This window comes from Plectropomus leopardus, chromosome 8 (genome assembly GCF_026936395.1).
Source record: "Plectropomus leopardus strain MGB_pleo_1.0 chromosome 8, ASM2693639v1, whole genome shotgun sequence".
NCBI lineage: Eukaryota > Metazoa > Chordata > Actinopteri > Perciformes > Serranidae > Plectropomus > Plectropomus leopardus.
The window spans coordinates 25,424,465-25,448,904 of NC_142183.1; the positions used below are offsets into that span (position 1 = coordinate 25,424,465).

At 37.6% G+C, this 24,440-nt stretch overlaps 1 protein-coding gene and 1 long non-coding RNA gene across 2 annotated transcripts in view; one reads left to right on the forward strand and one right to left on the reverse strand.

Moving 5' to 3' along the window:
- LOC148188949 (uncharacterized) overlaps window positions 1-24,440 on the forward strand; it is a 74,761-nt gene that overhangs the window by 9,876 nt on the left and 40,445 nt on the right. The window lies entirely within an intron of this gene.
- On the reverse strand, window positions 15,554-22,953 carry mchr2b (melanin concentrating hormone receptor 2b). The gene is made up of 2 exons (XM_042493764.2): window positions 22,306-22,953; window positions 15,554-19,769 (listed from the first exon to the last, which is right to left on the reverse strand). The coding sequence occupies exons 1-2, from the start codon at window positions 22,707-22,709 to the stop codon at window positions 19,130-19,132; spliced, it is 1,044 nt and encodes a 347-aa protein (XP_042349698.2). The 5' UTR covers window positions 22,710-22,953; the 3' UTR covers window positions 15,554-19,129.

A 24,440-nucleotide genomic window follows, 5' to 3' on the forward strand; every position in this document is an offset into this window, starting at 1 on the left:
TTCACTTCAGTCACAATGGAGACCAATAGTGAAAAGTTTGCATGCCAGTATTAAAACTTCCACAGAAACTTGCCACACAACTTCTCAAACATCATCCACTTCTCTGCTGCCAGTTTGCATTCATTAGATGATCCATCTTTTTACAAAATATGGCTTATTCATTGGCTTCCATGTAGTCTAACATGCACACACTCAGATCCAGTCCTGTGGCTGTTTCTTTTACATTTTACACTTATCAGCAGAGGTTGAGTCAATTTACCAAATTCCTTGAAACACAGGTACGCACAACACAGAATTGATGGAGGGCAGTTTGTGTGTTGGCTCCATAGATGTATAATTATGATAAGATACCAAATGCCAAAAGATGGCACCTATTCAATCCACTGGAGTTGCTTGCCTGGTGTATACGTCAAAAAAAACCACTATAGCTTCTGTGTTTTAATTCTGCAGTATGAGGCCCATTGAATATTGATTTTATATATATATATATATATATATATATATATATATATATATATATATAGGTTGTGTTTCTGCCGCTCAGCTCATAGAAATTACGTTGTGATGACATCACAGATTTTTAAATCGCTTTTCTCAGCTCGTGGAAAGTTTTACTAATATAAAACCACTATTGTTAAGAAATTCAAAATCGAAGAATTCATAATTTGAGCTTGTTTGCAACTCGTGTCCCGTCAGCACTTGTACAGACGTCTCTATTATAATGGTGGTCTATGAAAAAAACATGCTTTATGGGTCACAGGGGACTTTTTCACTGCAATACTGTGGCCACTGGCAAAGCTCGGAAGCAAGGCTGAGCAGTTTTCTTCAGCATTCCATAATATCCCTCTGCCGAGATTAGCCGAAGTGTTTGCGTCTATTTTCAAAGAAACAAAATTCTGTTTTTACATCCACTGCTTCAGGCCTAAATTTCATGCGCAATTTTGTGCTCATTCGCAGAGGTGTTAGTTGCTTTCTGTACACTAATGCTTCTGGCTTCTGCTCTTCCATTGGTCAGCGTTCAAATTGTCTAACCTGACCATACCGGCCTCGGCCCATTCAGTAGTGTGAGTTCCTGTTGAGATTTTTGTCTAATGCCATCTGCTCACTTCTTTTTATTGTCACTCCAAGAGGTTACACTTATCTTCTCAACCATTCTCCTTTTAGGCCAGTGCTGTAAAGTAAATATTTGAAAGATAAGACATATCTTTTATACTGTTGCACTAAATCACAGAGCACAGGAGACCACGGTGCACTCAGGGTCACAGAGAAACTTCCAAAAGCCTAATAAAGTGATAAATGTAGTTCACATACAGTCGCCTATACAGTCAAATCTAATATCACCATGCTATATTTACTCTTTGTTGAAACTATTAGGGCCTTGATGTATCTTGTGTATTTGACCTTGCCTGGAAACAGCTTGCTGTTGATTCTAGCTAAGAGAGAGTGGAGACCTACGCTATAAGTTTTCTAAAGGCCTGCATGAGAACACACTTTATCAATCCTTAAGTCATGAAGGAATTACCCAAAACAAGGATTCAACACAGACTTGTATTTTTTATTTCAAAGTGCTTGAAGGCATGCACAGGCTTAATAACTGCAGATTCATTATTGGCAAAGCCTGGAGAAAGGTGTTTTATCAGCACAAGGCTGGTCATTATGTCTAAGTGAAAGGAGGGCATGACTTACGCTTTATGAGTCTAGTTCAATACACAAACGGCTTCCAGTGAGGATCACTGATGCACACAATTAACCACATACCAGTAGTTTTGTCAGTCTAATTCCAGAATAATGTTTCCCTGCAACTACACAGGGATGATCTCACATTTTTCTCTGGGAGCATTTTTAATTTAGGACACCATAAAAGAGGTTTTTATCACTTTAATGGTCACACTGTATTTTAAGTCATGTCTTTGTAGTGCAAAGTAGAGGAGGAAGTTACTGCGGCTTCAGATTTACTGAAACTGAAAATCATGTTCTTATATTCTGCTGGGCTGCCGACCATTGTGGACTTGTTCAGTGATTATTTTTGATTAACTCAGTTTATTAAAAAAGATTGTTCTTCTATAAAACTACTGGACAGATCAGTCTAATATTTGGTATGCACATTTATAACTGTATACTCAAGGACTTCTCGATGTTAAGTTAATTCATAGTTGTTGGAAAACCTGTTTTACTGACTGTTTTATACCGTCATTGACAACTAACTGTCTAAAAGTTTTCCGGAAATAGTTTACACTAAACAACCACCCTTACTGTCTGTTGAGGCCGCATTTTGGCCTTTGTCGTAGCTCACAAACTGACAACCACACAAAAGCGTAGTTTCATTTAGAAGCAGAGTGTCTGAAGTTTAATTCCATACCTGACATGTTATGATCTACTAAAGGTAGGCACAGTACAAGATGAATAAATCAGCATTTTTTTAATCTGAGCCACCATCTTGACTGCGAGGGAGCGGGAGGGGCAGTTCCTCCGGGCTCTATGTCATGTCACGATGTCATACCACACAGAGAGTGCTAAGTGTTTTGCTTGCTTATTTTGTAGGATCACACATTTTTTTTATTTGGTAATTTTTCCATGATATATGCGCTTTTACCAAAAGTTGTCTACTTTAATTGTGCTCATTACTGTTGTTTCTTACTTCTTTGTACTGTAGCCTACAGACAAAGTTAATACCATCAAAAGTCCACTTGTGAATGACATTGATCAAAGATTTGTGGCTGTCATTTACTTATTAAAAATACATTTATCCCAATAATTACATTGTATCTATATTTCCGATGCAGTGCTTGTTCGCAGGTGCTCTGTGCACCAAGTTATGGCGATGCAAATTTTCTAAAACTTGCTGAATCGCAGCTGCTGGAATTCGTCTAGAGCAGTCAGGATCGACAAGGGCAGCCGCCTGGCAGAGATCTGCACTTTTCTAGTTGGTCTTGTTTTAGGTGTTTGAGTTTGGTCTTTTATGAATTCATCAGCTGTGTTTACAGAGTGTTTTTGATTTAACAGCTAGACAGGCTGTCTGTGAAAATGTGTTAGTTTGTACACTTGTTTTTTTAAACAAGGGAAAACCTGCTAAATATTGACTATAAACTCATTTTCATTGCCAGTAAACTATAACCTTGTACACGGCTCTGCCACAGATGGGCATGCCTGTCTGTGTTTTTTTGTTTTTTAACTATCACGTTTGTCGTCACAGGCTGGAAAACAGGCCAATAAACAGTAGAAAACAGCGTTTAGGCCAGTGCAATGTTAATGTGGTTACCTCTTTTTTTATATTATACAGTCTCTCTTTTACCTTAGTGCGGATTACTTTGGAAGGATGTTTGCGAGCTGCTTGGGCGGAGACAGACAGTATTTTGTGTCGGTGCAGCTTGTCGATAAGAGGCTAAAATAAACACAATCACCCAGATGCTGTGCTCCATCACTGCCGATCAAAGCCGATTGGAGTCAAAGCTGATGAATACCCCTGACTGCTACAGAATTTCTAGATATTAGCAGATGTCATTGGGATTTTTGTGTAGTGGGAAAAGTGTTTTATCTTTTCAAATGGATACCTGCAAATACAAAAACTAACGAAATAAAGATAAGAGCAAAAGGAAGAGAAAAGGAGACAGAGAAACTTTGAGATGTTTGAGATGATTTCAGAACCATCCTTGTTATTGTTGTCTGATGAAGTTTCCGTTTGGTTGTGGATTTTCATTGCAAATACTCTGTTGTTTGTAACATTTTCAAGGAGCGAAGTTGTTTTCCCAAGTTCTTAATTCTACATTTTAAGAGGGCTTTACCTGACACTCTGTAGTGATTTTTTTGGAACAAAGTCAAACAAAGCCAGCTGACTGTAGAGACCCTGCTCCTTTCAGTGCAGTTGAAACATAAGAGGATTTTCCAAATCAGTTACAATGAGCGATGAAAACAAAACCGAACAGATAAAAGCAAAGTTTAACAGCTGGAAAGAAAAGAATACAGTTTGGAGCCAGTGTTAAACCAACAGTACTTGACCTCTGGTCAAACACACTGATGGAAGCATGGGAAAAGGATCTTAAGCATATTCAAAGTTGCAGAGACCGACTAAGGAGGTGTAGCGCTCTGGAGAGTCATGTGTTATAACCATGAATCACATTAGACTCAGGTAGAACAAAGTTTTAAGATTTTCCCAAATTTATTTTGGGAAGGAAATTTGAAATGATTATTTGGCTGGTCTTCAGTGGTTTCTAGGTCCTTTGAATCCGCCCACTCCTTGAGTTGACTGATTAAAATTTAAAAAGATCCACTGAGCACAATAGGGGTACTAATGACTTGCCTATCAGCGCTATGGGCGGGACTAATGCTGTTGTCAAACAGTGCGCCAGAAACAATCAGCAGTAATAACAACAATGGCGAGCGCTAAAGACTAGATAGATGCTGCTGTCAGTTGTTCTTAATCGACACGTCTTCTCGATATCGCCCTATACTCTAGTTTGTTTTTACTTTGCTCTGTTACACTCTTAAGACCCTGGAAACACATGTATGTTGTCTTGGCTAAACATCAGTATGGACTTAAAATGATGTTAGATCATTCCGTGCCGCCCAAGATGTTCCTGATGGTGTCGTTGGGGCTCTTCCACATCTTCTCAGGCAGATATGTCTCTCATGACTGAAGGTAGGAATATAGTGTAACAAGTTGACAGTTCTATATGATATCAGCCAGCCTTTACTGGGTGTCAACAGCTAACTCATCTGACCCAGATGGACGCACAATGGTACCAATCACAGCATTGTGCAAAAATCCTAGCCTTCAGAAAAAGTAACAACATATTATCTAAACAACTGCATCTAAATCAGCAAAACATATATAGGCTTATATAGCCTAATAAAATAAAAAAATTATTCTTTTTTATGAAAAAATATTTGCACTCATTCTTGGATCTAAATTTCTTATGATTAATTCATAACAAGGTAACAATAAATAAACCAAAAGGGTACAATAAAGTCAGAGGTAAATATCACCATATAACCCTTTGAAACACGGAGGAACATCAATGGCAGTTGAAACTTGGTAAGAAATGTTTTACATTGATATTAGTAGAAAATTATTTTAAAATAAAGCAATGGAAAAATGTCTAGGACCAAAAGAAAAAAACAGGGACAACTGCATTTATAATCATTGTTATTTAGTTAGTTATTAGTTACTGTTATTATAATTTTTAAGCACATTTTCCAAGTTTTGCTTGCCTTGTTAGTTTTTTTCTTTGCCTTTATAAACTAATTCCCAGGTAATTTCTTGTAACTTTTACAAACTACTAACTAAAACTAAAACTACTTGTTTTTAAAAGAAATGAAGCCAATTTGCTCAGGTTTCAAAGGTTTAGACTATTTATTATATTCAAGTTTACTTAATGATCTAAGTCCCATATTTAGTGCTACACAATGAATCTCATCTGTGTTTACGAAGTAGCTTCATTCTGCGCTCTATTTACGCGCTGATAACCTATTCACGGATGTTTACCGTTGCTATGGCAAGGAATGACACTTGACATTAGCATCACTTGGCTGGTCTTCGGTGGTTTAGGTGCCCACAGCCAAATGAAGAATGCAGTGCAAGCCAACAGTTAATATACCTACAGTATAGGAGATCTCATGCCTTTTAAAATCAAAAAATAAATGCTTGAAATTCAATGGAGTTCTCTGTAAGCATGCAAAATAAAGTGCATACATATAAAGTTACATATAATATTTCGTCAGTTGCATATAAATATCCTCTGTGCCACACATGCAGTAAAGTCACTCCTGACTTAAAATATTGTTGTTTTTCTAGCAAGATAAAAGTGAAACATGCATCAGAGCTCTCTGACCATCTTGTTGAAAATCCATAAGCAACAAGTTTTCACTCGCATGACTTTCCTTCAGCAGTCACAAGACCTCAACCCCATTGACCAGCTTTGGTATCATTAAGAAGGAAAAGAATTCGAGAAACATCACAAGACAGTCTCTGGGATGCTCAAAAAGAGAACCGGAATGTCTGTTTTTTTCTGAGGAATTGGTAGAATAAATGTTTTATTGTAGCAATCTGTATTGCTGTGGCAGAGGGACAGAGGAAAAATCTGATGAATGACTGATTAAGTAATCTGGGGTTTTATGCATGGATGGATTACTGAAAGGATTTACCAGACACAGGTCAATTTTCTTAAGGTGTCAGGTGGCCAGCTGGCCCTCATTTGCACAATGTCACTCATATTAACACATACCAAGCAGAAAGAGACACAATAATACCACAAAGAGATCTATGGGAACTGCAAAGAAACCAAAAATAAGTACAAAAAACAAAGCGACTTCAAAGAGACACAAAACAACTTCTAGAAGACAACAAATGACCAAAAAAAGACGGAAATCAAGTACAAAGAAACAAAAAACAACCATAAGGAAACCCAAAATAAATAGAAAGAGATGCAAAGGAACTGCAAAGAGACACAAAATAACTACAAAAAGGGGCATAATAACTGCAAAAATACACCGAATGACCAAAAAAATGACACAAAACATCCAAAAAGAGACACAAAACTACCACAGAGACACAAAACAACCAATAAGGACTCACAAACCATTCATAAAGAGACAAAAATGACTACACAGACACGCAAAACAACCAAAGACAGACAGAATTACCTCAAAAAGGCACAAAATGACCTCAAAGAGACTGTAACAACTACAAGGATATGCAACAACAACACAAAGACTGTGTCTTGCTCATATGTAGGAGCGGTGGAGGCCTTTACATGTCTGTTCCAAGGGGGCTCATTAATCTCATAATTCATCCATGGTTTTAGGCTGTGTCTACACTAATGGAGATAAATCTTACCACACTTGAAAAACAAGCTCGCCACATTGGATGAATTTGAAGACACACTGTCTTGTAATATAGTATGGGTGGGAATACTGAGCATTTTGAAAACAGGGATGCATGGCTGGTAACCTTCACAGATGAAGTGAGTGTGTACCTTTTGTGTAGAAACAATGTGAACAGCTCTCTCTGCGATCACTCATGTTTTATTCCTCTATCACAGCAGAAGTGTTGACTCTGTGTCTCCATGCTGACAGTCGATGATGTTAGTATAAAGCATGACTTGACTTGAGGACCTCAGTGCAGGTATGATTGTTGGCCTCGGTATGAAAGCATTATAAAGCCTGATGTCTCCATTGAGCTCAAATGTAATTGAATACAGAAAATAAGTGACAGAAACCTCATTGAACCTGCTGAGAACAAGCAGAAAGTTTAAGATGTGTTGGTTAAACTTGTCTCACCTTAATTAGGTCACATGTGACTTCCCAGTTAAATAAAGGTTATGTTTTGTCTGTTGATTTGCCTGCCTTCCAGACGACGGCTGCAGTGCACAATTATGTTGTTAGTCAACTGAAAGAGGAGGAAGCAGGAGACATTTCTTCTTTCAGTCTTTCTTTTCTTTGTTTTACAGAGAAAGTGACAATATGAAAACACCAAGATGACATTTTAGATATAATAAGCACATTCAAAATGGATGGATTAATGTTTAAATGGTAAAGTAGTATTCTGATGTAGTGTATATAAATGCTGTAACAAAGTTTTTACACCTAATTTCGCACAAGGAGTAAGTATGGTCACCAGTCTGGTCTTGACAACACCAGCAATGATTTTTTTTTTTAGTGGTTCAGTCTTAAGAAGCACCTCAGTCACTGCAGTGTGTGGTGCTTAAGGGTATTGAGTCCATGCTCTTCAGGGCTCCAAGAGCCCTTATGTTCAATTTGTGCTTTAGTTGTAAAAGTTGATGAAGATGACAGTCGCCCCTTGCACCTTGAGAAAATTTTAACTTCACTTTTGATCTCAAACACAAAAGGGTCTGGTTTATATTTTCACATCGGAAAAAAGAAGCAGTGCCTGTGAGCTGCAGACCAAGCAGCCAACTGCAGCACTTTCATGGCATACTCCTCTCTCTCCAATGTATTGAACACAATCTTTAAATGTACCTGCTGCCACACAGAGGCGGAGCGAAGGGGGGGACATCTTGGGCTCCAGTTTTGAAACTTTTCTCTTAGGTTTTTAAAATAATTTCAACTCTATGTCATTCAGATAATAATTTATGCTGATGTTCTTTATCCTACTATGCTATTCACAAAATAATCTAATATAACTGAGTAATTGTTCTTCTATTGATCTAATACTCGGTTCAGATTATTGAAGACCACATATACTTGGCATTGTCGGGAATCCTCAGTTTGCACTAAGAGCAGGTCAGATTATTATGGCATGGATTCCAATGCAGCACATTTACTCTGTGAACTCTACCCCAAAATAATATTTAACGAAAAATGTTTACAAGACAAGCAATGGTATTGATGCCAAATTCCTACCCTACCAATGTTATGTGACTTAAAAATAATAAAATCACAATTTTTGCCTATTTGCTGGTGGCAGGAGTGAAGAATAGTCATCCTCACATGTGTTTATGTTTTTGTTTCAGAATGATGAAGACAGTTGGAGAACAATTAGATACAAAATCAAATGCAGGCTCTATAGGATGATACATGTGCAAGTTATTATGTTGCTGATATGTTGAAATGTTACATTTCAACAACCCTGTGGTTAATGTGTAATTAAGTTTAAGCACAAGTTAAGTTACTGTTTGAAAAACTCTGTTGTGGAGGCAAAATCCTGCTTTGAAATACAGCGCTGTCATACTAAAAAAATACAACTGCTTTCGAGACGCTAACCCTGGTGGAAAAACAGTGACTGGTCACCAAAAACACACCCATGCATAAGTAGTGCAGTAGTGTTTTTGTTTTGTGCTTTCTGACCTTTATGTAAGCAGCCAGGATGAGAAGAGACCACCACTATTTGAATCAAGGTAGACTGATCACGTGGATTTGACTCATTGACGGATTTTGAGACAATGGGCCCCTGGCACCTGTATGCAAAAGGTCCCACTACCTCCTCTACAAAATGCGTTGTGGTGGATTTGTGTGTCTTTGTAGTTATTATGAATCTTTTATGTGTGCATTTTATGTCACCTTTTGCTTGTTTTGTGTCTCTTTGTAGTTGTTTTGTGACCCCAAGTGATCGTTTTGTCTTGTTTTTGCAGTTCCCTTGCACCTCTTTGTGGTCTTTTTTAGTCTCTTCCTGGTCTGTAAGTGTTAATCTGAACAACATTTTGAAGTTGAAACTCAGGGGACCTCTGACACTTTAGGGTAATTCTAACTCAGTAAACCATCCATGATTTGATTAAAGGATAAAGCTTGTGTCACATTTATCAGATAGTCCGCAAGTGCCATACACTTATGGGTTCCCTACCCTGTCTGCGGCAGCCAGTCCTTAGTCCGTTGGTTCTCACTGAAATCATGTTTGAAAATGGGTCAGATTTTACAAGAGGCTCAGACATTTCCTAAAACAGCTGGGCATTGTGCTGTTCAGCAGGAATTACTCAGTCAGGATTGAATTGTGCATGTTTGAGAGACTAATTTTAGTTGCATATTAATACACATTTGATGCTGTAATGAGTATTTACAGCAACAGGATGGTTCATGTGGGACTGACTTGAAATAAACTGCAATGCCCATGTTTATTGTAGGAAAGGAAGACAGTGCACCGGTGTGGCTCATTGATGTGTTTTTATTAGTTTTTGGATGACAATGGTGCAGTGAAAAAAGGGGTTGGCTCTTTAGCTACACAGACCATGTTAAATTCGTTAACAGAATTCATTTTATTATAGTTAATCCAGCCCATGAGTCATCTTTGGCAATACTGAAATAGTGGTGTTGTGTGAGACTGTGATATTTGGGTGCAGTTTTGGTGTCGATGGTGGATGTGCAGAAATGTACAAGTCTAATTCTCCTAAATACAGTAGAGACCACCCTACTTCAACATCCACAAGGCAATATTTTCAACTGTAATATCTATGTTATTGCGACAGCACCGGGCCACAGCAGCATTTTAATGTTAACAAGTGAAGTTTTTATCATCAGCGTTGGTTCACAAGCCATAACTCTTCACCTGAGCACCTGAAAAGTGCTGTAAAACCAGCCCGCTTACTCTACATGCAGTGAACTTATATAATATTTCAGCAGCAGCAGCAAAGTGGAGAGTTTGTCAGATGAGCATCTTTTATGGTCTTGTGATAATAGCACTTCGTGTAATGCAAGAAATAAAGGTTTGGCCTCTTTTCGCCAGGCCTGAGACATGAGTGTAAGGAATCCATAATTTGATTTATGTTGTCTCCAGAAGGCCTCAGAGGGATCTGCTTCACAGAGATAGGAGAGAGAAGTCAGAGCAAAGAGGAAGTGAGGGGGGAAGTCATGTGATTTATGTGTTTGTCCGGATCATAAAAGGACTGCTGTACAACCATTTCTTGAATCAGGTCCAGAATGTGTTTTTGCTGCGTAGCAGGTGCTGCTTGTACCAGTGAATGTGAAAGAGGAGGGTCAGATAACATGTTTAATTCTCTTAAATTTTATATTGAACCATCAGGACACATACTGTAAGATCTCACTTCAAAAAAGACAAATTGCCACACGCAAGAAAAATCATTTATTTTGAAAGAAACTGTATTTCTATTCAACATTAAATGTATATTTTCCTCATAAGTATACACATTTACAGTAAGTATATGCAGTGACTTTTTTGCTAGCTGCGTCTTTCTTTTGTTCTTTTTTAATATCTGTGGATGTGTTTGGTTGTGATTTATTGTTATAAGTTTAATCAGGAAAAATAAATCTCATATTTGGCCATTATTTTACTCATATTCCTTATATTTGGCTTTTGTGACAATCAGTGAAGATGCTGTAACTTGCCTATTTCTAAGCAACTAGATCCCAGGCTCAGTAACTTCCTGGGGCCCGACTCACAAAGCTCCCTTTTACAAAGAGTTGCTCCTAGTGACAAAATTCAAAGAAAATTCTTAGAATTATGACATTTTCTAAATTGCGGAAGCATCTTAGTCCTTAAGAGAGCTGCTAAGATTAAAAAAAATGTTAGGGAGGAGGACTTGAAGATACTTAAGTTTAAGAGGATAAAAAAATGGCAGAAATTAGAAAAAATCATTAGGGGTACTTAAATATTTCACACCCAATGCTATAATGATACAGTGTAATGCCAGAAATAAAGTGAGCACAACACTAAAATATTTACAACTGCAAACCGTGTAGCAGTGTGATCGAACAAAAAAACTCTTTCACAATATCCTATTGTGTTGCAGTGCATTTAATTTTAACTAGGTGCCCAGACCTTGCAGGCTCAGAAAAAGGCGTTTGTGACAACCAATCACATCTTGAAAAGAATGCACCATACCTAGCAAACAGGGTCAACAGCACCTCCTCACCACAATAAAAAGTTATGTCCCTTGCTTACTTAGTGTTGCTCTGAGAATTTCCCAAAACACACCTTGGTTAGGAATCTTGCTAAGAATCTTTAGGCTATAAGTTAGAAGCTCTCTCAGAGTATCCTCAATTTGTGAATAATTGAATCATTCCCTGTGAATTCCCTGTTTCCTGTTGCTAAGCTAAGCTAACCGGTTGCTGTAGCCTTAGCTTCCTGTTTGTGCATCACAGTACCTCTATAAATATATGAAAACATTTTTCCCCTTTCAGTGTTCCAGGAATGGTCTTTATTTATGTGCATGTGTTCTCTTTACCCTAAAGGGAAAATTGCAGATTGCCTTCAAATATTTGCTGTGTCAGTGTCAACAAATCTACACAGTAGGGATTGTCAAAGGTTTACTCGAGGCAATCTTCTCAAATAGGAAAAAAACAGCAAAGGGACATGAGCATTTTGTTCATCTTTGTTCAAAACTTTCAGATCAAATTACACAGAGGATCCACAGCAGTACTTTGGCCTCATGACTTAAAAAAAAAGAATCTTAAATTGATAAAACTGCTGTGGTGTCACATGAGGGAATTTAATATAGCTTGTTAAATCCTGTGAATCTGCAGGTCTTAACATGAGAATCAAACAGAAACTAAGGTCGAGGTTGAGGTCTCATTCCCAGTCACTTAAGTGGATTATTGTTCGTGACTCTGAAACTGTTTCTGCAGTCAGTCCTCTGACTTTTGCTTCCAAAAGGAAGTATGTCCCACAACATCAGACATACTTGAGGCAAATAGACTCCCACAACACCGTAAATGACAGTGCTTCTCATTTTCATGCAGTCCCTTTCCACTGCTTGACTTGGCATCCCATAACAGCCTGCTACAGTCATAAATAACTTAAGAGCTTGTGAGAAACACTGTAAATAACAAAGTCAAGTGTTTTTGTTTCATGTGGGTAAAGGCAATCAAAGATAAATCACGAATATTACCACTGCGCCACTCAATGATTAAAAGCCTGACTCTCATCCAGGTACTCTTTATGGTTGTTAAAATAGGAAATAAGAGCACTGATGAATTAAATAAAAATGAAAGCAGTCTCTGGACAACAGTGTGTTTAATACTGCTGAAATTAGTGACTATCAAAGCACAGGCTGCAGTTTCTCCAGTGTCAACATTTGGGAAACAATTGAAAGTATGTATTCAAGTATACTGAACAATGTCTGCCTGAATTTTTAAAAACCATGTTTATAATTATTTACAACTCATGTATTGATTTATTATAAGTTTTTGCCTTTAAGTTTTACCATATACTACAACTACCTCATAAACTTTAAAGAATTTAATTGGCTAGTGGATACAGCAACCATCACAAAAAAGTGACAACTACTCAACAGTCCCAAAATACCTGCCACTTACTGTGAAATAAAAATAGGCTGTGGGCCACCCCTTGACCCCAAGCTAGTTTGTGATGATTTCATTCCTTTCAGTTTACGCACAGTGTAAACCGTTGTATAGTCTTATCTTCTGTACTGGAGAGAAGTACCCTGGTGATGTCACATTGATGCCATCGGGGGTAATGTATGGTCGCTCTGAGCTCAACGCACAACAAATCTAAAAAAAAAAACATCTCACCAATTTTCCAACACATATACAGCATTTATAAAAATAAAAAAAAGTCAAAAAGTGAAAACATGAAAAAAAAAACAGAAACATGCTGACACAAATTCAGCCAATTTCCATGAATTCTGTGCAACCTTGCAATTGTGTCCAATTTTTCATAGTCTTTCCTTTAACGTTTTATTTTGTGAAACAGCATATTGATTCTCTCAGCCCCTCCTTGCTCCACTTTCTCTCTCTGTTTATCATGAGACTACTGCAGGAGTGACCTCTGGGCCTGTGACAAAGTCACACACACAGTGACAAGCCTAACTGTTAGCATCACAGGGCTAGTGCTGCCCAAAATGACAACTGAGTAATACTGTTCCTGTGTCGGTGCAAGATTGTTTGGATGCTTTAACGGCACAATGTGTGGTGTTAGCCTCTACTGCTGTCTCATCTTGTGCTAACGGGGCAGAGAGAGCAGGAGAAGAGCAGCTAATAAGTTGCTGGTGCTGTATCAAATAGCAACAACTGCTGATCGTTGCAGATTTTTATTTTCTGGGAAACACTAAATGCATATAATAATAGGCACCGAATCTGAGACAGCATCACAACTTTGTATTTTTCCCTTGCCTCTGCATTGTCATTGCAAAAGAACCCCACTTAAAAACATTCCAACATGCATCACAGTTTTTTAGAAAAGCTGCTGTGAAATAAGGCATTTCAGGCAGCAGCAATAAATTGGAAGGACTCAACAGAGGGACTCAAACAATTTGCAATTTATTTTCATTGTTGAACGTGACTTAGTGACATATCAGAATGTAACTATAGCCAGAAACATAATGTTTCAAAATGAATTGTGTGTATTTCATCAGATTTTTATAATTGGTAGGCTGATAATTAGCAATGGGATAATGATTGGTTAACATCAGACATCTGCAATCAGATTTTAGCTTATTTTCAACACCAGTGATGGAACGCCAACTTTAATAACTTCATAAGCGACAGCCATGGCAACAACAGGCATTTCCCATCTGTGTGCATCACTTTTTAGTGTCACCTGTAAACAGCCTTTATTAAAATGCAATTGGTCTTGTTTTCTCTGTTTTTTCTAACCATTGTGCATTGTCAAATTGGTCTTTTTAAAATTTGCTTGTGTTGGATCAATTTATAAGTATCTTCTTAATTTGCAATGGTTTACCTCTGCAGGCCAACGTAGTTTTCTGCGCTTGGGCCTGAAATCTATAACTTATGATTTTGTAATGGAGGTGTGGACTTTCTCACGAAATGATTAAACTGGTTGCATTATCAAAAATGCTGGCAGTGTTTGGGGCTTGACCAATGCTAAGGATGTAAGTCAGGATGTCTTAACCTCTGCTGCATCAATTTTGACCATTTATTTGGCCCATTTTGAACATATTGATATTGTGTATTAGTTATGAACATTACCAATATTACCAGCCAAAATAAAAACAATGCCTATAGTCTTTACACACAGCAAAGAGAAGAACCACACATGACAGTGAGATAAGCAGTGATGCACCTCTGCTTGAGTGTAGGAGATGTGAACAGGACACACAGTATATAACATTTAGTGCTCCCGTGCCATTGTAAACATGTTTAACTCTGGTGACAAAATATAATGCAAATATAAATTTCCTGCACATTACCTCTCACTTTCCATTATGCAAATGTACAATCAGGCAACTGACACAACATTAGTGCGAGAGCATTACCTGTCCTTCATGTGGGCTTTGTTAACCCTGCAATATCACTGTATTTCTCCTCCAGGTCCATTATGAAAATAGCTCCTTGTCACAAAAAATACACTTCAAAGTCTAAAAGCTGCGTCTGAGCAGTTTGAGTGAATACATACAGGTCTTGCATTGAAAATAAGAAAGACAAACAACAGTCACAATCTGAAGGTCATTACATTAAATATAGGACAACACAGTAAAAAGACAAGCAAAACAGTCTATATATACATATAATATCAATAAAGTATCAAATTTATATTAGTTTAACCAAATTTCTTCTCACGTAACACTTCTATCAGTGTTTAAATGTTCTTTTATTTAAAGTGAACCTCACATTGATGTAACTTTAGCTCAAAAGGCTTAAGGACTTTGATAAATAAACAAAGAGAGAAAAAACACTGAATATCTGATATATAGTATTTTAAAACTAATCTGCTGTGATTGTTATACATCCACAGGGATCAACTTCCCTACCACAGGCCTATCATCACAATCTGACGGATTCTTGTTAATCTTTATTTTGGTGAGACATTAAGTGTGAAGCAGTCACTGGTGTTTTACACTACATGTGATTAGAGTCTAGAACAAACAGAAAGTGGCTGTTCTGCTTAGTAGCAAAACAACAGACATTGTGCTCAGAATAAACAACCAGTACTATAATTTGCTATACTATAAAGTACCTTTTTTCTCTTTTATCTATCAAACAGTTGCTTAATTAAAGATTAGAATAAAGGGCTTTAAAAGGGTTTGTAATAGAATTGTAATTAATGCCATTGTGGTTAATACATAAGATATGTAGATCAATTATGAATCATTATTAGGAGCAAATTTCGGGTTTCGATGGTGTGAAAACCACCTTTGACAATATGGGACTCACACACACACACACACACACACACACACACACACACACACACACACATATATATATATACATACTGTATATAAACAACTTATTAACATTTAGAAACTCAGACCTCAGTATTTCAATACTTCATTAATGGATTACCAACATTTCTAACTGCATTGAAACTCAAAGGATTAACACCAGCAAATTCGATTTAACCTGAAATTCAATTTATGTTCCTAAAGAGTGCTGCAGCTGGAATGATGTGTATTTGTAGGTCAACATATAAGTAAGGTCAACCTCGGTCCCTCATCAAAAAGCCTATGGGATTTTCCCATTGGATTTGGATTTTTTTTTTAATGTAAAATACAAACAAAAAAAAGCTTACTTTTTTACATGTTTTGTTCAGCAAGATAATCTTCACAAATTAACTCAAATGTTCTGATTTTTGAGGCATAAATGCCATTTCCAGAAGTAAAAAGCTAATGTTAGGCTATTAATGAACTACACCATGGTCACATGACAATGTTTCCATCACATCAAGCCATGTACGGCGTGATGATGATCTGTATTCTAGTTTAGCCACTTGTTAGCAACCGTCTTTTTTAAGACACATAAAGGCAAGGTATTTACTAGGGATGAGCAAGTACACCATTATCTGTTTTTGTGGCTGTATAGCCAGTTAAATTATCTGTATCTAAAGCTGTGCTCAGAATGTGTGGGGTTTTAAGTGGAAGTGGTTGTATCTTAACTGTGTGGGGCCTAAGTAGAAATTTTGAGTCTTAAATTGTAATGGGTTGACCAGAAGTTGCTATATTGATTGTTTATTTAAAGAAAAAAAAACAATCTCAGGAATGAGCTTCAGATTATTTTTGATTACAAAATAAGAAATTGAACACAGCTTTCCAAATGAGGATTTTCCTTCATCGAGAGTACAGATATTGACACGTTTTATTTGGATGATACTCAAACTCGCAAAAACCATATTGTCTGAGTATTTGGTTCAACTCTAGTATTTACTGACTTGTTTTAAGTCGTAGAACTTGTGGTAACCACAGACCTTGTTTCAGGCTTCTCACCAAAAACTCATTCAAAAAAACTCTATTGACTTCATGAAAAGAGAACCATGAGTGCTCAGATGCTTACTCAACTCTCAGTTTTAGGACTCATTCTTGCACCAATCTATTACTGTCTTAAAACTGATCTGTAAGCGTCAGTACATTTTGTATTAACCATTTATAAAGTCATTGGTTACACCTCATAAGCCCTTTATAAAGGGTTCCTTATTTAAAAAGACACACATTTAAGACATCTCAACATGTGGAGATAAAATCCTCCATTAAATTTCTCTTACAACTGTGGAATGGGATTAAATTTCATGATGAGCCCGCAGGATGCTGTTAATAATAAGACAGCTGGCGAATCTTAACATTTCACACTTGAACATGCTAATGTTTTGTTAGCAACAGATCTCACAAGCTGCACTTCAGCGTTATCACAAACCAGCATGATACTGGATGTAGCCTGCGGTTGATAAAGGTTAATGAAAGCTCTGAAAAGAAAAAGATAGACACTTAAGTCGCTCATCAGCGTCCCTTCTCATCAGTTCATCTTTGAAAGTCAGTGCTGCGGATATTCCTTTTAGTTTTGGCTCAGGAGCAGTTGTTGTCCTTTGTAGACTTCCTCTGAGCAGTGGATCTGTTTCCTTTGTGTTAGATTTTCTTTTTGAAAACACTATTTGTTTGTATATTTTTTTATGGTGTAGAGACATAAAATACATAGAAATAGACAAGGGACAAAGGTTTAGAAGCAACACATCCCATAATGGAAACACGAAGGAAACATGAAACAAACTTGCCAAACTGAACAACCTCACAAAAACTAAAGATAAAATAAAAATATATGTAAGTCACTTAACTTTGCTAGGAGTGGATAGGCGGGGCACATGTGTGTATGTGTATAGGTGTGTGTATATTTATAACTGAATGAGGAAAGACAAAGAGGATGACAGAAGGAAGACTGACAAAATATATGAAAAAAAAGAATTAAACAATCAGAATGGCAACAACAGACCATTTTGTCAATAAATGATGATGGGAAATCGAGAGATAAATAAGTGGCGTAGAGGAGACATATGAATTGAAAGAACAGATAAAAGGATGAAGTGCGTTGAAAATTACCAAAATTAAAAAGTCCAATATTTTATTTCCATGGTTCAGGAGGGAAGATTCAATCAATACATGTGAACATGAGCGAATTTCTCTCAAAGCCATAAACCAAGTGATTCTCAAACTCTCAAACTGAGCCTTTTTCTACGTTTATAGTATTAACGTGCGCCTCAGTGATTTGAACACAAGAGGACAGTTGAGACACATCATCATTTACACCTTTGTCTGTCATGTGACTGCTGAACCACATATGCTCATATACTACAAGGTTTAAAAGGTCCAGTGCAAAGTTATGACGTCCACACACGGGTTAGCTGCTTGTTAGCATGCTTGCTAGTCATGTTAACGGTTGTGTCAGCACAGCTGGAGATATCGCTGTTAGCGATATGTTAGAGCGCAACACGTCTCCTTCCTAAAGCCAAAATGATGGATAGTTGGTCAAGAAACACTTTGTCCAATTTGTTGTCAAATGGTCAAGTTATAGAGCATTAGTATGCTGTCACCAGTATAATATCCATATCCTGCTTAATACGTAGTCCTTGTCGAAATATTAGATATGTGGTCAAATGCATCCCTACCACTTAAGCAAGTGGTTGGACTCATCAGACCTCAGTGTGTCTTAGTGTTCACTTCCACTTGTATTTAGCGCCGTTCAATTGTGATCTGATCACCCAAAATGCATGTTGATACCAGGTGTGAACAGGCTCAATGAATGGGATCCTGAATTTGTAGGCTCACAGCATGTTTGTTTTCTTCTGTATACCCAAATGAGCTTATTCTATCGTAGTGTTCTCCATTACGAAAGACAAAATGTATCCATATACTCAGAGCATTCCCCCCAGATGCTCTTAATGTCACCTAGAACATTTTTTACCATTCATTGTCTATAGAGCGGCTCCAGACATTATACTTGGTGACATCACCAGTTTGGGTTTTAGCTCTCTAGTTTTTGGATTCGGGAGTTTTTTCATGTTGTACTGTTTTTCTACTAGGAATAAAATGTATGAATTTTGAAACTGGACATAGTTCCCCTTTTATGCATGTGTGTGTGACACTTCAGGTGTGCTTAGCAGGACCTAAGTTGTAGGAGGAAAGAAAATAAATGAAAACACATAGAAACAAATCGATAAGGCAAGTAAATGTGTGACATGTAGGTTCATTCTACATGCAGAAGCAGGGAAAGATATAGGTCAGCTATAAGAGGAATGATTATGTGTGACTGTGACTAACTGTGTGAGTACTGCACTGCATATGTTGGAATTATTTTACTTACTCATGGTTGACATTTCTTGCTCAAGCTTCATACTCGTTTTTTTTTCAGTTTGGTAACTTCAGACTTATTCATGGAAAAAACGCTGCAGAAAAATACCTCGCAGGCTGCACCATTCATGCTTCCTTTTGGGGTGAGCAGCAAAAACATTTACATGTGTATATACAAAAAGATGTGTCTCTGATTAGATGACAGTACAGCGGTAGTTGGGATCGTTGGTTGTACTGGAACCATCCGTTTTAACCACCGTGACCTTCGAAGAGTGCTGGGAGCTGTGCAGCGTGTTCCTGGCACAAAGGCGCTCGCGATAATTCTGAGCAAAGATGAGCAACATGAGCGGGTTGATGCAGCTGTGGGAGTAGCTGAGGCAGATGCTGATGTTATAGATGTAAATGAAGGCAATCGTCGGGCTGTTGTTGGTCAGGTTGATCACCTGAATGACGTGGTAGGGTGACCAGCAGATCAGGAACAGGGCGATAACCATAAGGACCATCTTGGTGGCTCTTCTAGCCCAAATGGACTGCTTACGTTTGACACGGCGGATGGAGCTGAAGACGTGGTAGAGAGTGAGAGAGTAGAAGGTGCTGATGATGATGAGAGGGATGATGAAGCCTAGGATGGACTGGTAGAGAGTGTACCAGTACATGTCCTCGGGCCCGTCCAGATCCATCATGCACACCTCCAAATGCTGCCTGCGCACAACCTTGGCGTACATCATGACAGGGACGGTAAGAAGGAAGCTGCCCAGCCACACCAGGAGGTTGATGATGATGGTCCATTGGATGGTCCTCCTCTCTGAGGTGGGGTGGACGATAGCAATGTACCTAGGAAAGAGGAAGTTACTTTTTTAGAGCAGAAACACAAATGACAAAAACAACTTTCCCGAAGTGCATGCAAAGACCATTAGTTTTGCTTCAAGAGGTCATTCTCATCCTTGACGAGCTCAGAGACTCAAATCAGGCAAGGGGGAATGATGAAATCAAGTACCATGTCAGGGTTACCCTCTCAATATATTACGTGCTCAGTAGAGTGACGAATGCAGTAACAAATTAGTATAATTTAGACAGGGTGACAGCAGTTAGAAAATGAACACATTTCCATTTGGGGTTTTGCATTCGATTGTGTTTCAATTTGAGGAGCTGCTCAGCTAGATAAAATTGACAGTTGTCAGGACATTTGCAGGAAATGGCTGGCCACTTTGTCATCACTTGCACCAAGTGTCATTTAAATGGAGCAAATTGAGTGCTTCCACTTGCTGTCCACATGTTACTGTTCATGCCCAAATGGTCTGGTTAGACTTTGCAGGCGTGTAAACTATTGAGACTCAGACATTCTTGTAATTTTCTCCAGGACATCCGGCTAAATCGCAGTTATCTCCAACTATACATCCATGGTTTTGCATTCTGATTTTAGACAGAAGCTGGCATCCACTGTTGAAGTAAAATAAATATACTTTAGTGTGATGGTTAAATCAGGAACTGCAGATCAATACCCAGTGTCTGGCATAGTGATGCGTTTCCTGACATCAGCCAAGTTGGATATCGATACAATCAAAAACATAAACTTTGGGAAGCCAGAACTCCAGCACACTAACTGCTCTCTGCTCTGTAGTTGTCTCACTGTGGTGTGTGGAAAAATATCATGAGAGCAAATCAGTTCAGGTCAAAAAAGATATTACTTTACAACATCCACACGTATTTCTTTCTAATACTTAAATATCCCCTGTGTTTATTGTTCTATCCCCTGAAGCATTAGTTCGCAATTGCCACCATTGCAACCAAAATCTAACCAACACGTTGGCTTCGAACAGAAAGAAATAATATATTTTGCAAGAATAAGCATAAACAGCATTTCAAAATAAAAGCTCTGTGCCGGAAATTCACCTTTTTTCCAAAGTTGGCAAGATCAAGAGTCACTTAAAGTCCATTCAGAATGGACCCACAGCCCACTTTTAGACTGTGACCCATAAGTTGGGAACCACTACTCTAAAATTGCTTGTATTTAAAGATAAACTTAAAGATTTTCAAACACTGTTGTAACAAAAAACCTGGGTAGTATGTGTCAGTGAACCGTGGTAAACTTGCCATCTATCCAGTGCCTAAATATTCTGCCTCCCCATGGCGAAACTCCACCGGATGACACAAATTGATGCAAAATACACCATCCAGGGGAGTTTCACTGGCTCTCAGGGCTGTTGGCTGAACTACAGGCCGTACCTATGCATTTTTGAATAGTCTATTTGTCTGACACCTGAGAGGGGAAAAAAAAGGTGTTGTCATGAGTAGACTTGACAACTTTTTTTAAAAAATCAGATATAACTATTTCATTTTAATATTAAAAGTTAACTTTTTCACTATGACTTAATTGTGCTCTTAAAGTCAGATACACTGCATAAAAATTTAATTTTAATTGTATAAGGCTGAGTTTCTTATTGGAGCTGTCAAATAGAAAACTCAACTTTTGTTGTCATTGAATTAAGATGTCGAATAATACATTTAATCTGCCCTGTGAAAGGTTTTAAAAGACTAAAATTATGTTGCCTTTTGTATTATTTCTAATCATCTGAGGTGGCACCAGATAGCTTTTTTTTGTTTGTTAAAGGTTATCATCAGTTTAATCCTTTTTAAGAGCAGATTACAGCCTATAATTGCTTGTTTTGACAGTGCTGGAGTTTAGTTTTTCTGTTCAATCTTTTTGTCAGTAATTACTGTCGCAAACCTTTTTAAGTTTAACAAGACTAATTAAAGTGATTTGAAAACATAGAGCTGAATTGTTGTGATGTCGAGGCTAGATACTGCATAACAGAATTGATAAAATGATAATGATAAAACATTAGAGTAAAAAGTCCACTGCTAAATGTTCTGGAGCCAGTAAAGTATGTTTTTCAGTGCAGGTGGTGCTGCTCATTAGAATATAATTAGCTGGTCTAGTGGCCCTACAGAAGATCATTATGTACATTATACTGAAGATATGTGACATTATGACTCTAAGAACAACTCCTGCTGCAGTGATTACCTTCAAATTGAGATCTTTATCAGTCTAACACTTGGCACTCAGACTCATTTAAATGTCCTGAGTGTGTTCAGATCATAAACATGACACCATACATCATTTATGCGGGGAACATTGTGTCTTCATGGGCTGTTGCACAGATTATTACCCTACCCCATTATAGTTTCAGATAGGCTGTTTAGTAATTAGATGGCACCTGTAGATAAACTGGTTAACAAACAAACAAAAGGAAATTAATTAATTAATTAATTATTACTAGTATTATTATTATTATTAGTATTATTATTATTATTATTATTATTATTATTATTATTATTATTATTATTATTTTATGGGTTTTACACTTACCGATCAATGCATAACACAGTAACTATTCCCACTGTGGTAAACTGGTTGCTGACATCCACCACCACCACTGCTTTGCACATAAAGTTTCCAAAGACCCACTGTCTGTCTCTGACCAGCTGGTGGATGTTAAAGGGCATCACAAGCAAGAACAGCATGTCGGCTATTGCCAAGTTCAGCACGTAGATGTCTGAAACCATTTTCTTCTTGCATACTTTCACCGCGTAGATGACCAGTCCATTGGCTATAACTCCCACGAAACACAGGATGCCATAGATTGAAGGGAATATGTGCATGAAGGTGGTGATGTCGATGTGGTTGTAAAATGAGGAAGTTGAACTCAGACATGATGGGTGAGTTGAGTTCTCAGTCTGGTTGTTTTTGCAAAACACGTCCGTGTCATTCATATTTGAATCCTCTTAAATCCTCCGTGTTGGAATTAAAGCGCGCACCGTGCGCTCTCCAGCCGGTGTCTGGTCTCCGAACTTGGTCAGCAAACTCGCGCTCGTATCCTCTCCTTGAGTTCGTCTGTGGATTCCGCTAACAAAGACTATTTTGTTTTAGGATTCGTAAAATAACATCTAATCAAGTCTGACAAACATGAGCAACGATGTTCCCTGGAACATGTTTATCTGTGGCGGCAAATTATGATATGACCATTTACCCCGCGCATCCGCTGTGCGCTTTACCAAACACAGTGCGCCTCGGGGGACACTAGTTCCCACCCTTCAAAGATCATTCGCTGTGTCATGTAAATATACAAGCAAATGAAAATCATCTTCTTATAGCCAATTTAATATTCGCTTGCTTTTACATCGTGATGATTTAAATTAAAGAGGAGAGTAAACAATTTGTCACAAATTATGCATTTTGATGCAGTTTTGCATCACCATATTTACTCTATGCTACTGCTAGCTTATTGTATACTTGAATAAAATAATGACAATACAATAATACAAATAATACAAGTATAATAGTTATAATAGTGATATAGGTTTACTGCTGCTGCTGCTGCTACCACTGTTACTAATTATTATTATATAATTAATTATTATTATTAGATTTAATTTCATTTCATTTTATTGTCAGAAAAAAAATCTGAAATTTGTTTTGCATCCCAACACGTCAACTGTTTTACATAAATACACATAAAAATAAGCCAACATTTCATCAAACAAAACCATACAACAAACACAAAGAAATCACATCAGACATTACAAAAAATCAAAGCATTACAGCATATTAATTATTCCCTCTTTCATTCTGTGTTCAACCCAGCCTGGCACACTGAGGCTACTTAGAAGTCACACTTTGATTTAATCAGTTAATATATATCTATATATATACACATATATATACATATATAAAGAGAGAGAAAGAGAGGGGGGGAGAGAGAGCAGTATTGTTCATTCTGCAGTGTGATAAAAACACAGATGACAAAGGGTTTCATGTTTAAAATTTAAGAAAGCCAGAGGGACGAATCAATAGGACTAAAGATAACAATTACCTCTTTAAAGTTACTACAGACACTAGGAAGATAAAACAGAGAAATGGTAGGGACTTTTACTGAAGAAAATACCTGCACCATTAAGCCACCTGGTTCAATTACTTTAACACAAAGAAATTTGTGTTCCCTTTTGCATTTCAATAAAATGCACATTTCTGGAGGGCTTTTAAACAGTCAGCCCTTTGTTTTTCCCAAATTCTGATTAGTTTCAGCTTTAAGAAATTAAACTGATTTAGACTATCACTAGCAATTAAGTTTTTAATGGCGAATTATGCCCTGCAGGCTGCTGTGTAACCCTCATACCAAAGATGTGATTTTCTTTGGAGCTTTGTTCATGAACGGGAGGCAGCTTTAAACGACACTGAGCCTGAGAGTTTGATCCAGCTCAGCAGAGCAGACTCTGCTGGGATCTGACCACAGGTCAGTGGGAATACATGTGAGCGTTCTTCGTGCTGGCTTCAGGTACCATTTATGCATTCCCTATGATGCTTCCACTCTCTTTAAAGTGCTCCATAATATAATTATTTTAACGCAGGCCTCCACATAAAATACACTTTGTGACTCTTGGACATCTAACTGGTCCGGAACAATATCGGACCTGCGTCAATGAGCCCTTTAAACTCAGCTCTGT